The 13,259-nt window shown below is 37.0% G+C and overlaps 1 protein-coding gene across 1 annotated transcript; it reads left to right on the top strand.

The window, feature by feature from the left end:
- Positions 1-11,536: 11,536 nt before the first annotated feature.
- Positions 11,537-12,985, top strand: LOC108358617 (52 kDa repressor of the inhibitor of the protein kinase-like). Its single transcript, XM_017610048.1, has one exon. The coding sequence runs from the start codon at positions 11,537-11,539 to the stop codon at positions 12,983-12,985; it is 1,449 nt and encodes a 482-aa protein (XP_017465537.1).
- Positions 12,986-13,259: the final 274 nt, after the last annotated feature.

The following is a 13,259-nucleotide window of genomic DNA, read 5'->3' as shown; positions in this document are numbered from 1 at the left end:
ATTAAAAGTGTTGCGCGTTTCCAAACTGCCAGAATTCGGTACACCTGAGCAAACGTTCGAATATAAAGTTTTTTGCTTTTCCGAGGTAGGGTACGTAGGTTGATAACAAATTGCTGACGCAAAATATCTTTAAACCTCTGAAAGATGTACCATTATCCGTGGAACAGGAAAGAGGTCGGGTTAAAATGGTGCCTGCAACTTGTAACAGTACCAATTTTTGGATTCGCGGATTTTTCTGATAAAGATGTGGTGCTGCTAAAAATATATATACAAAAATATAAGCACGAAACTATGCATTTGTCACAAGAATTATCCACATAAGATGAAAACTACTGCAGTTTTATTTTATAAAATTAAAAAAGTATGTTTGCACCATGTATTGTCTTCCCAGAGAGTTTTGCTCCACATCGAAATTCGTGCTCTTTTATTTTCTAAGTGTAGCGAATGAAACTTCACACTTAAATTTAAGACATTCATTACAAAAATTTTATGCAGGAAATTCCCGCTCCCAAATATAAACTGGGACGCAAAATTGAAGCAAGTTTTGCCTATTTTTCTTTAGTTTATTTAATATTTATTATTTTTTATGAATATGTAGCACATTACTTAACAAACAACATATACTACAAACAGATTTCACACTTGGTGTAAAAATTATGAAAATTCTGCAAAATTTCAGCAAAACTTGTAACTTTTTAATCTGCTAAAATGACGCGTCCCAGTTTATGTGTATTTGGGTCACTCGCTTAAAACAAAAAACATTGAAATCGGCTCACTATCTGATTGTTTTTCAATTTTATATAACACAGTCCGACATGAAAATTTTCTGTCATAAGACTAGCCATTTCTAATAGATTCTGGAGCACTAAATTTGTAAAAATAAAAACTTGTGAATTTGAATTTTAATAAAATAAGACGAAGAGCAAAATCGGCTAAAAACGGCTAATTTTTTTTTGCAAAACGGCTAACAAATCGGCTGCCGGCTAAATCGAATTTTTTCCGGCTGTTTGCTGTCGCAACCGGCTAAATCTAGCCGGAAAACGGCTAAAATGGCAACGCTGACCATCAGCGGTTATTTGAGATGCATTTGAGAAGTAACGCTCGGTATTTGCGAAAAGGATCGATTCTCAATGCATCTCAAATTGAGATTTAAGAAAAATGTTTATCGGAAAGGTGCATAGTACACTCAGTTGCATACTCGCACATAGAGAGTGCAGTGCGGACGTAAGCTACTGTTTTTCTCTCGAAAAAAAATTGTGTTTACAGTGTGATTTACAAAGTGAAAATTGCCAGAGAAGGTAAATAGAAGAGTATGAAGATAGTGCCAGTGCCATTGTTAAAAAATCGAGGCCACTCAGGTATGAAATTTGCATTTTTCTTGAAAAGTAATATATCCTTATTTGGCTAATATTTAATAAGCAAAAGCTTTTTAACAAGTTATATCGCCAATCAAATCAGCTGATTGGATGATTTTGACATACGTCAAAACTTCATCATATGCATAAAGTTCTGTCTAGAGCTTTTAGCCGGGACACACTCCAACGAAAGCTAAAAGCTCAAAGCTTAAAAGTTAAAAGCTTTACTCCCCTTTAAAGGTGATGCCAACTCACCAAAAGGGCCGAAAGTAAGGGAAAATTATGGAGGGTAATGAAATCGAAGCTGACCCCTTTAAAAGCAGCATGGGGACCTCAAGGTCACCTATTGTGGCCGCAAATAGCAGGCTAGGAGAGTGTTCATCACCTTTGGCACCCTCGGTAGAACACGCTGGAGTTGCCCCTCTTGATTTAAGTGGTACACACCACGAAGAGGGAAACAACGCAAGCACAGCAAATAGTAGCGGAAAAGCTGCAGAGAAAGATGCTTTTGTGCTCTTAGGTAGTAAACTTAAGGACTTATTGGTATGATGGCCCCTCCTAGGCGCAGCATTCACCAGCCAATGAGGGACTTAGTAAATGAGGTAATGTGGCTCTACGAGAAGGCAAACATAGCGAATGGAAGAAAGATAATTAGATCTGTCGTGAAGGATTGTAAGTTTACGCAGACCTCTCCTCTCTTTAAGAAAAGGAGTCAAACTGGTAAACTAGGGCTAGAAGATACATCCGGGATTGTGATGAGCTCGCCAAAGCGAAAGGAGAGCACTACTACAAAGAAAAATGGTGAAAAAGAGGTAATTGCTGCATCTTATAGCGAAACTTTGGCAAACGCAAACCAATTGCAACATAGTGAATGGGTTACACAAACGAGGAAGAAGGCAAAAAAACCAAGACCCAAACCAGTTAAGCCAAACGCTATTATAAAGAAAGTCAATGAGGAAGACATGTCTTATAGCGACATTCTAAGGACTGTAAAAGGCTCTGCTGATTTAAACAAGCTCGGAGAACAAGTAAAAATAGTGTACAAAACGGCCAAAGGTGAAATACTACTTGAGCTTAAGCGCGCGTATGATGAAAATACGAAGTTATTCAAGGCAGGCGTACAAAAGAGACTGGGAAATGTGGCGGAGATAAAGGCTCTGTCCAATTTGACCACGCTTGGGATACATGATATGGATGAGATCACGACCAAGGCAGATGTAGTTAAGTCTATAACTGAGCAAATATAGGCAATTGATGATTTCGATGTAAACTGGGTCAAAACCATCCGAAAGGGATACCCAGGCACACAGATAGCTTCACTATCTGTCCCACAGCTTATCGCGCAGAAGATTTTAACGTGCCAAAAAATTAGGATTGGTTGGTTAGTTTGCCGTATCCGTGAAAAAACTCCTCTCTCCAGATGCTATAGGTGTTTAGATTTTGGGCACCAAGCTCGGATCTGCAAAAATGAGGATCGCAGCGGTTGCTGCTTTAAATGCGGGGAGAAAAGCCACAATGTTAAACAGTGTAGCAAGGAAGCTGCTTGCGTGCTCTGCAAATCTAGTGGTCAAGCCAATGAAGCCCATATTGCAGGTGGTAAGCAGTGCCCATTCTATCAGCGTGCATTAAAGGCTAAAGTATGAAGCTTCTACAATTAAACCTTAACCACTGTTCAGCTGATCAGGAGCTACTCTGTCAAACCGTTATAGAGGAAGACATTGATAAGACAGCAAGCCAGGGTACATGGATATCAGGTAAAAAAGAAACAACTGCTATATGGGTCAATGGGGAGCAGTGTCTTGCTGAGAAACCTTATAGTCAGGAGTATTTTGTCAGAGGTAAGATCGGCGGGATATATATCTATAGCTGTTATGCACCACCGAGCCTGAGTTATCAAGAATTTGAATCTTTTCTAGATAGACTAGTTCAAGACGCCATGTTATAGATATTCTCCAAAGCTTATAGCGGGTGACTTTAATGCATGGGCCGTTGAATGGGGAAGCGTTAGAACAAACCGACGAGCGCACGCCCTATTAAAGGCATTTGCACCACTCGACTTGTTCTTACAGAATACATANACGCCATGTTATATTCTCCAAAGCTTATAGCGGGTAACTTTAATGTATGGGCCGGTGAATGGGGAAGCGTTAGAACAAGCCGACGAGGGCACGCCCTATTAAAGGCATTTGCACCACTCGACTTGTTCTTACTGAATACAGGTAACAAAAACACTTTTGAGAAAAATGGCAGGGGCTCCGTCGTTGACATTGCATTTTGCACCCAATCACTGGCACCAAAAACCACTTGGAAGATTAGTGGAATTTATACTCATAGTGATCAGTTAGCGATTTTAATTGAAATCTGTGATGTAAGAAACCCTTCTAGCAGATGTTTCAAAAAGTATGGTAAAGGATGGTACAAAAAATCGTTCGACCCAAATATGTTTAAACTAGTACTGGATGGTATCAGAGACGTTAGTGAAACATCAGATAATGCGGAAGCTCTTTCAGAAGAGCTCTCAAAAGCTGTTATCAGGGCGTGCGATGCGTCAATGAGCAAAAAGGGCCAAAAAACTACAAGAAAGCGGGTTTACTGGTGGACACCGGAAATAGCTGATCTTCGATCTGAATGCAATAAAGCCAGAAGAAAATGTCAGCGAATAAGAACGGACGCCCAAAGAGACCATTTTAAATCTTTACGGAAACGGTTAAAGGTTGCAATTAAAAATGGCAAGAAAACGTGTTTTTAAGACTTGTGTAACGAAATTGATGAATACCCGTGGGGCGGTGCCTACAAAGTCGTTATGAAAAATTCAACAGAAACCAAATGCAGACACCTACTTGCCCGATACTACTTAAAAAAATAGTAGAAACACTGTGCCCGAAGGCGGAAACTAGCCCAGGGCCTGTATCAAGTGAAACACATACAAATGTTTACTATCCGCCACTTGAGCCTGATGAAATCAAATGCGCGGCCAAACGGTTAAAGAATAATAAATCTCCAGGTCCTGATGGTATGCCCAACATTGCTATTAAAACTGCAGTTGATGACTCTCCGTCAGAGTTTTTAAAACTGTTCGACTCCTGTCTTCGTAGCGGAGTATTCCCGAATAAATGGCAGAAGCAAAGATTAGTCTTACTTCCAAAGCCCAATAAACCACAAGGTGAACCTAGTTCTTATAGACCCGTATGTATGATTGATTCCTTAGGTAAGTTACCCGAATGAATCGTTTGCAATCGCTTGTGGCAGCATATCGATACCAAATAATGTCTGTCAGATACTCAATTCGGGTTTCGAAAGGGTAGGTCAACTGTCGATGCTATACTATACGCAGCGTTACCGACATCGCTGAAGAGGCTATTAAGGGTAAGCGTTGGAAATGTAGTCACTCTAGATATAAAAAATGCTTTTAACTCGTTGAGCTGGTCGCACATTATAAATGCGTTAAAAATTCATACACCACAGTATTTAATTAATATAATTAACAATTATCTATCTATTAGAATTTTGTCCTACAACACGGAAAGAGGAAAGTAAGCTATAGAGTCTCCAGCGGAGTTCCCCAAGTTTTTGATATTNTTTTAATTCATATTTTAAACAAGTTTTTGATATTATTCGTGCATATTTCTTATTTTATCGTGCATATTATAAGCGCTTAAAATCATGTTTTTACGCCGTATTGTTCATTTCCCTTATTATCAGAGAATGTAAAGCAAAAAAAGTGCAATGTATATGGAAGAAAAGGGTAAAATTTTGGAACGTAAAATTGTTTGTCTGATGCCCGGTTGTATCCATCAAGTTTAAATTCATCAGACTGTTTGATAAGTTTTAACATTACGCTTGTTTTTATTATTACAAGCTTTTATTTAACTTGCTCACCCCGCGGAAATTTCCAATCGATTTTAAACTAACTTCCCGACAAGCTGGAGACTTGAAAATTTCAGCATTCTTCCGATCACGATGACTATGCAATTTAAAATAGAAATTAATTAACTAGATTGTCCAGGGGTCGTGATACAAAGGCTGTCAACANAAATTCATCAGACTGTTTGATAAGTTTTAACATTACGCTTGTTTTTATTATTACAAGCTTTTATTTAACTTGCTCATCCCGCGGAAATTTCCAATCGATTTTAAACTAACTTCCCGACAAGCTGGAGGCTTGAAAATTTCAGCATTCTTCCGATCACGATGACAATGCAATTTAAAATATAAATTAATTAACTAGATTGTCCAGGGGTCGTGATACAAAGGCTGTCAACACAGTAAAAGTTATGGCTAACAGACAGCTTTGGTTAAATACAACGACTGCTATTGAAATTTTCCTTTGAAACGCCACACTTTTCTTTGAAATCGCTTCATTACAGACCCGTCAGAATGGGTACTTGTACGTCAATAACAGAAAAGTATGCGAAGGAAGTGGCGTACGTAAGGTTATACAATTGTCAGCAGTGACGGACTTACGTGCGTCAAAAGTTGAGTGTTGGCCAACGTTCGTTGGGTCCGTCGACGCAAGGGTTGCCAATCTGACGCTCACTATGCAAACACATACAGGATTTAATTTCTCGCGGATTTTACTTTTCTCGAGAATAAAATCCTCCTATTCGAAATTTCCAGGGAGCAGCATTTTCCCCGAAAATTTGGGAGCAGGAAATTCGAACTTTCGAAAGCTGTTTGACAGTTATTTTGACAGCTCAACTCCCGCCATTTAATTTGCGTGTTTTACACATAAAAGTGTGTTTCACATAAAAGAGTATTTCAGATTAAAGTTGTTAATAAATTAGTGCGCAGAAATTTCAAATCTGTTTTAAATTAAAGCTCAATCTTTTAACTACACGGATAAGTTGAAAGATTTTAATTTAGATCGCGCGTTTTCTTGTAGTAACCCGAAATAATTGGGCAAATAGGATAAGAGTACCCTTTGCTAAGTCCAGTTGCCACTGTGAATTTTGGAAGCCACATTATTAATAAACTAGTGCTCCGGAAATTTAAATATAAGTGCTATATTAAAGTTTAGTCTCTTAACTACACATGTGAGTTGAAATATTTTGATTTCAATCGCGCGTTTTCATGTAATAAACCAAAATAAGTGTGCAAATACCAAAGGGTACCCTTTGCTAGGTCCAGTTGCCACTGTGAATTTTGGAAGCCGCATTATTAATAAACTAGTGCTCCGGAAATTTAAATATTAGTGCTAAATTAAAATCTAGTCTTTGGACATGATTCAATAATACAAGGTTGGATAAACTGACAGTTGTCTCTCTCGCACCGCTCCCTTAGCAGTGGCAAAGTGTTGCTTCTTTGAAAATTTACTTGGTAAAAGTGTAGCTTTGCTGTGAAACAGAAGTATAAGCTTTTGTGCAATATGTTTATTTGTATATGCATATGAATCACATTTAACTGATGAAAACATAAACTGTTTTTAAANTAGCTTCCATTAGGCCTATTAAGATTTCTACCTGTTTCTTATTTGTTGTTCTGGACCTAAAATGAAAGGTTTAAACGTTTTATTACACCAAATTTCCTTTAAATTGTAATTAACTTACATTTTTGTAGCAGTTCCCTTTTAAAATACCGGTGAAAATTCTCCCAGAATAACGAAATCAATTCTCCTCCTTTTTGACTTTCGTAATACCTACTTTTTCCCGAAATACATTTTCCCTTTTTCGAAGATCTTTTAGAATACGAGAATAGGGAAAAGAGGAAAAATCCTCAGGGAATTTTTATTCATAAAATGAGGAAGAATCGGGCTGATACAATATACTCAACTGTCAGTTTAATGCTTGAGCGGAACGTACGCAAAGTACCCATTCTGACGGGGCCATTAGTTCTCGTGCAATAAGCGTTTTCGTGAAGCTCTAAAAATTACATTTCAGCATAGCATAGATNTTTAAATTGGATGTTTACATAAATCTCATAGTAGTTTTATTTTAATTTTGAGTCTTTGCGTAATTCACGCAGATATATTAACATTTCGCCCAAACACATTAGAATGTACAAAAGGAATTTCACTACTATTTGCCTACTTTGGGTCTTTTCTACTACCATTTTCGCAGCAATGAATTTCATTCCTCCCCTTTCCCCATCCTTCTTAAATGCAACCTTTTGTAAGGGAGTGTCAAACCGCGGCTGTCAATAATTATCTAGCCTTGTATTATTGAATAATGTCGTTTAACTACACATGTGAGTTGAAATATTTTGATTTCAATCGCGCGTTTTCATGTAATAAACCAAAATAACCTAGCTTCCATTAGGCCTATTAAGATTTCTACCTGTTTCTTATTTGTTGTTCTGGACCTAAAATGAAAGGTTTAAACGTTTTATTACACCAAATTTCCTTTAAATTGTAATTAACTTACATTTTTGTAGCAGTTCCCTTTTAAAATACCGGTGAAAATTCTCCCAGAATAACGAAATCAATTCTCCTCCTTTTTGACTTTCGTAATACCTACTTTTTCCCGAAATACATTTTCCCTTTTTCGAAGATCTTTTAGAATACGAGAATAGGGAAAAGAGGAAAAATCCTCAGGGAATTTTTATTCATAAAATGAGGAAGAATCGGGCTGATACAATATACTCAACTGTCAGTTTAATGCTTGAGCGGAACGTACGCAAAGTACCCATTCTGACGGGGCCATTAGTTCTCGTGCAATAAGCGTTTTCGTGAAGCTCTAAAAATTACATTTCAGCATAGCATAGATGTATTCTACGTCAAAAGGAATACAAATTTCTGCAGTATGAAAGGAAATAAAAATGAATCGGAATAATGATACACGTCATGGCATCTATTTATTTATAAGCTGATGGTACATATGATTGAAGTTCGAAGTTGCTAAGTATTAATATTTTGCAATTCATATTGATTTATTTAATTCAATTCAATACAATCAAAACGAATATTTCATGTACCGTTTTTAACTTGAATGTGACTGTGACTGTGTGTTACTTGGCTGTGACTCCGACACAGTCTGCAGGTCAAGACGAAGGCGCTGGACTGATCCTTTTGTTATAATATTGTTGCTAATATGTCTAATAAGTGCATTGCTTTCTATTCTGAAAGAATTAAAAAAAAAAAAACAAATATTGTCCATATAAATCCTGCATTTTGATCCATTGGATGTTAGATCGATATAAAATCTCTACTTTTAAATCCACTATTTACAGCTTTTTGGAGGAATTTCTGAGAACAACATTGCGAGTACTTATGCGGGGTTACCATTAGAATGTTGAATTAACTTCGAAACAATTCTTATTTGGATTTGTGCTTATTACCTGAATACAATTTTTTGCCCCTAGAAGCAACGGCATTGACTTTATCGGCACATATAGATATTGTTAAGAGAGCTGAAGAAAAATTAAATGCTGAAAATTTTTCAACTGTGAGCAATAAGCTAAAAGGGCTTTGCTGTATTAAAAAATATTGTAGGCCAAATTGAATCCGGTCATTTAATTCATCCGATTGAAAATGATACAGTGACCACGGTTGCCACTTCCAATTAATTTTTGGGACCAAAAAATGGGCCAAATGATAAAAAATTTACCATTTTTTATTACACCGAGAAATTGATTGGAGTTTATTCCTCTTTACCAAGAAAATATGCCAATTCAGTTTTTATATTTTTTTTATATTGCATCCAAAGTGCATTACAATTGTATATTATTAACATTATATTATTTAAAATTTTAAATTAGAATTTGTTTCCTAATTTCGTTTTTATTAATCCTAAATCGAAAAATTTGCGCTCAGCTGCTGCGGAACTGTGAGGCAGACTAAAAATGTTATGAACTAAATCACACAATTCTCCAAAGGCCGCTTCACCCTATCCATTTGTAATCAAACTTACTTGGGCGGCCGTTGTGGTGTAGTGGTAAGCAGTTTGCACTTCCAATTTAGAAAAAAGGTTTTTTCTTAACAGCGATCGCCCCTCGGCCAGGGCCGGATCTACGGGGGGGGAAATGGGGGAAATTTCCCCCCCCCAAATCCGATCCAGTCGATGATTTTGTTTCCATTTTTGTAAAGTTGCTTACAAAACTTACGAATGCTATAAATTTTGCTTACATTTTTTTAAGATTTACAGATTTGGTGTCTCCAAACTAAAACAAAAAGCGGCAAAAGCGCACAATGCGCCAAACTCAAAAATTTTTGCGTTTTGAAGAAAGAAAAGCACCAAATTTAGTGCTAATAGAACCAAGTTGGCAACAGCAGCCTCCCGTTGGTGCTGCAAAGTAATGCTTTTGCTGGTGCTGTCACTATTTTCTTTTCAAGACCAAAGCAAGAGCAAAAGCATTGCATAACAACCAGAGTTCAAAAACAAACGAAGCATTTCACGAATGACCAAAACCAGTACCTTTGCAAAGCAAAAGATTGCAAACAAAACGATTTGTATTTTCTTACACATGAAGAGCGTATACCAGCTATGCCCACGTATATTTACGTATGTATGTACACATGGTGTATACCGAACGCAACAATGACAGTAATTTCAAAACCATATAAGCTTTTATTTTTCGTGTTCAGTTGTATTTTATCTGAATGCTGTGCGGTCAATTTGTTCAAAAATAATTATTGTTCATCGTTGCTGATCCTGAGGTGCTCAATGCTTGGAATATATTACTTGTTAAAGCGTTTGTAAATATATAGAAAATGGTAAGTACATACATATGTACATACATAACATGTGCTTGCAAGCCTCAGGAATTTCATATTTCGCACTGCTTTGGCAACAAATAATTCAAAGTTCAAAAATAAAAATAAAATTCAAAATAATTCACATTATAGTGCGCCATGAAATAATATTTTTACGAGTGGTGAGCTGTGTTGTTGTAACGATTGCGTTAGTGCATGAAAAATAGAATCAACATTTTATTCTTGCATTCTGTAGTGAAATTAAATGAAAAATAACTTCTGATGAAGGAATTTTCATGGAATTCGTTTTTCAGTCTCACCGGCAGCCTTCGATTTCAACTTTTTTTCAACCTCTCAAGAAAAAAAAAGTAGAAGAGGTTTCTTTAGATCAAACGAATCATGCTGACGAAAATCAACTTTCGGATACTTCTTCAGAAAGTAATACTACATTAGGACAAGAAGCTCAGAGTTCATCCGTAACCGACTTAATCAGCGCTAGCTCATCGTATTCTATAGGCGCAAGTAATAACTTAGTTATGTCAGAATTCTCAAGCGACATAGGTCATTTTATCGGACAGGAGATAAGCGATAGGGTGAAGCGAGAACTCTTGGAGAACCCTTGGATACCATCGAATAATTACACATTTCCTTTCTCCAGAAGAACAGTTTCAGGCAAAGAGATAAAACATTATGTGATGCATAAACATTTAGCTGATTACAGGGAATGGCTCGTTTTTTCTGATGCAAAAAAAGGGCTCTATTGTAAATACTGTCCATGGTTTACGATGCACAATGTAGGAGGTTACCAAAATAATACACCCTTAGGTGTACTCGTTTCGCAACCCTTGGTTAACTTCAAGAAACTAGTCGGCAAGTCAGGAGATCTTGAAAACCATTCTCAACATATTTACCACAAGAATGCAATAGCTGCAGCCAAGGATTTTCTGAAGAATTATCACAATCCCCAATTCAAAGTCCACAATATCTTAAATGATGATTATCTATCTAAACGTCTAGAGAACAGAAAATTTCTGAAGTCCATTGTAAGAGCAGTTATTTTTCTGGGAAGGCAAAACATAGCATTTCGTGGGACAGGTGATGACGGGCCACTTCTAGCAGAATCAGTTCATGTACGAAATGAAGGAAACTTTCGTGAACTGCTGAAATATCAAATTGAATCAGGAGATACAACACTAGAAAATGGTCTAAAAATTGCTTCATCAGTCGCGACTTATATCAGTAAAACAACCCAAGATAAACTTATTGATTGTTGCAGAGTTGACATTCAAGAAAAAATTGTCCGACGTGTAACTGATGCGGAATTCTACTCCATAGAATTTGATGAAACTTCAGATTTATCAGGAAAAGCACAGGTAACTAATTTTCTAGATATTTCTAACAGTTAAAAATGTGTCTATTAACTCATATTTTCGTCGCTTTTCCTGCGCCTTCACTAAATGTCCAGATAAGTCTAATACTTCGGTATATCGACGTTTCTTCTAGAAGACCTTGTGTGAGGGAAGATTTCGTAGATTTCATAGATGCTTTTGGCGAAATGTCCAAAGAAGTTAATAAGGAGGGTTGTAATGTTGATGAAGTGGGTGAAGATGTTGATAGAGAGGGTGAAGATAAGGAAGACGACGTAGAATTATCACTGACCGGGGTTGCTCTAGGAAACATTGTTTTGAAGGCAATGAAGAAACTAAATTTGAATTTAGAAAACTGTATCTCGATAGGGGCTGATGCGTGTGCCGTCAATATTTCGGAAAAATGTGGAGCAGTCAATGAAATCAAAAAAGAAGCAAAAAACGCTGCTATGGTACTGTGCATGTCCCACAAGCTCAACAGCAGTCTCATGAAATCTTCTAATATTCAGTCAATTCAGAAAGTTTCCAACATAATACGAGAGGTGACAAAATTCTTCCAGAACGCACATCCTAAACGTTCAACAGCATTATCAAAAATACTTGGACACAAACTTAAGAGTTTATGCGATACAAGATGGGTCGAGCGACATGACTCTGTACTCCAGTTCGTCGCAGACTTTCCAAGGATTATCGAGGCGTTGAATAAAGTATGTAAGTGGAACAACAGGGAAACGGCTGGTAAAGCAACAGTACTTATCGCTGCTCTGAGCTCGTTCGACTTCGTTATTGGGCTTTTTTGCTTAAGTGATGTTTTATCTTTGACACGCCCCCTTAGTGTATCCCTTCAAAAAGAAGACATGGATTTCGCAAACGCCTCCCAAAAAATTGAATCTCTAATTTCAGTTTTGGCAGATCAAAGGCAAGAGGTCGAAGAAAAGTTCAAGCAAATATTTACAGATGCAACGAAATTGGCAGAAGAATTAAACATAGAAGTAAAGAAACCAAGAACAACTGGTAGGCAAGTGAGACGTGAAAATCACGACACATCTAATTGTGAGGATTACTTCCGAGTCTCCATGTACATTCCTCTTCTGGAAAATATTATAGAAGACTTGAAAACTCGATTTTCTCAGGAAATCCTGGAGGGCTTTCAATTATGTTCATTGCTCCCGAAGAATATTAAGGATTTGACATCGAATGAAATTACACATTTAATTAATTGTTTGATACAACGATTCTGCAATCTTTTGAAGGAAGCAGAAAAACTTCTTTACCTTAGACTTAAAGGAGAAATGACCCACTGGCAATACTTTTGGAAACAGAAGACAACCAACATTTCTAAGGAAAACTCTGAAATACCGCTAACTGCATTGGAAACTTTAGAACTTTGTGACAAAGATGTTTATCCAACCATTCACGCTTTGCTCAGAATTCTATGTACAATGTGTGTCACCAATGCAAGCGCCGAGCGTTCTTTTTCAACACTACGTCGTCTGAAAACTTGGCTCAGAACGGCCATGCTTCAACAAAGATTGGTCGGCCTAGCACTACTTAATATTCATCATGACATCGAAGTGAAACCAGAAGATATCATCGAACGGTTCGCGAATCTGGGAGCACACAGAATAGTTCTGTAATTCGTGTAATGGTAAACTTCTGCGGTATACATGCAACACAATACACAAATGTACATATTCGTATGTACCAAAATTTTATTTCTCAGTATATTATTATATGACTCAAAACATATGATTTATAAAAATATAATTCATTTACAAATAATATATAATATAATAAAATAAAATGTCTATCATACCTGAATGTAAAAAATTTTTGATTCGTATTTCCCCCCCCCCCATAATCGAGCTCACGATCCGGCCCTGCCCTCGGCACGCAATGACAAACCTCCGA

Source organism: Rhagoletis zephyria, unplaced genomic scaffold, assembly GCF_001687245.7.
Source record: "Rhagoletis zephyria isolate East Lansing unplaced genomic scaffold, Rhagoletis_zephyria_1.1 Rzeph_scaffold_00276, whole genome shotgun sequence".
Classification (NCBI taxonomy): Eukaryota; Metazoa; Arthropoda; class Insecta; order Diptera; family Tephritidae; genus Rhagoletis; species Rhagoletis zephyria.
The sequence above is the reverse complement of the archived record's forward strand: the minus strand, read 5'-3'. Positions and strand labels throughout refer to the sequence as shown.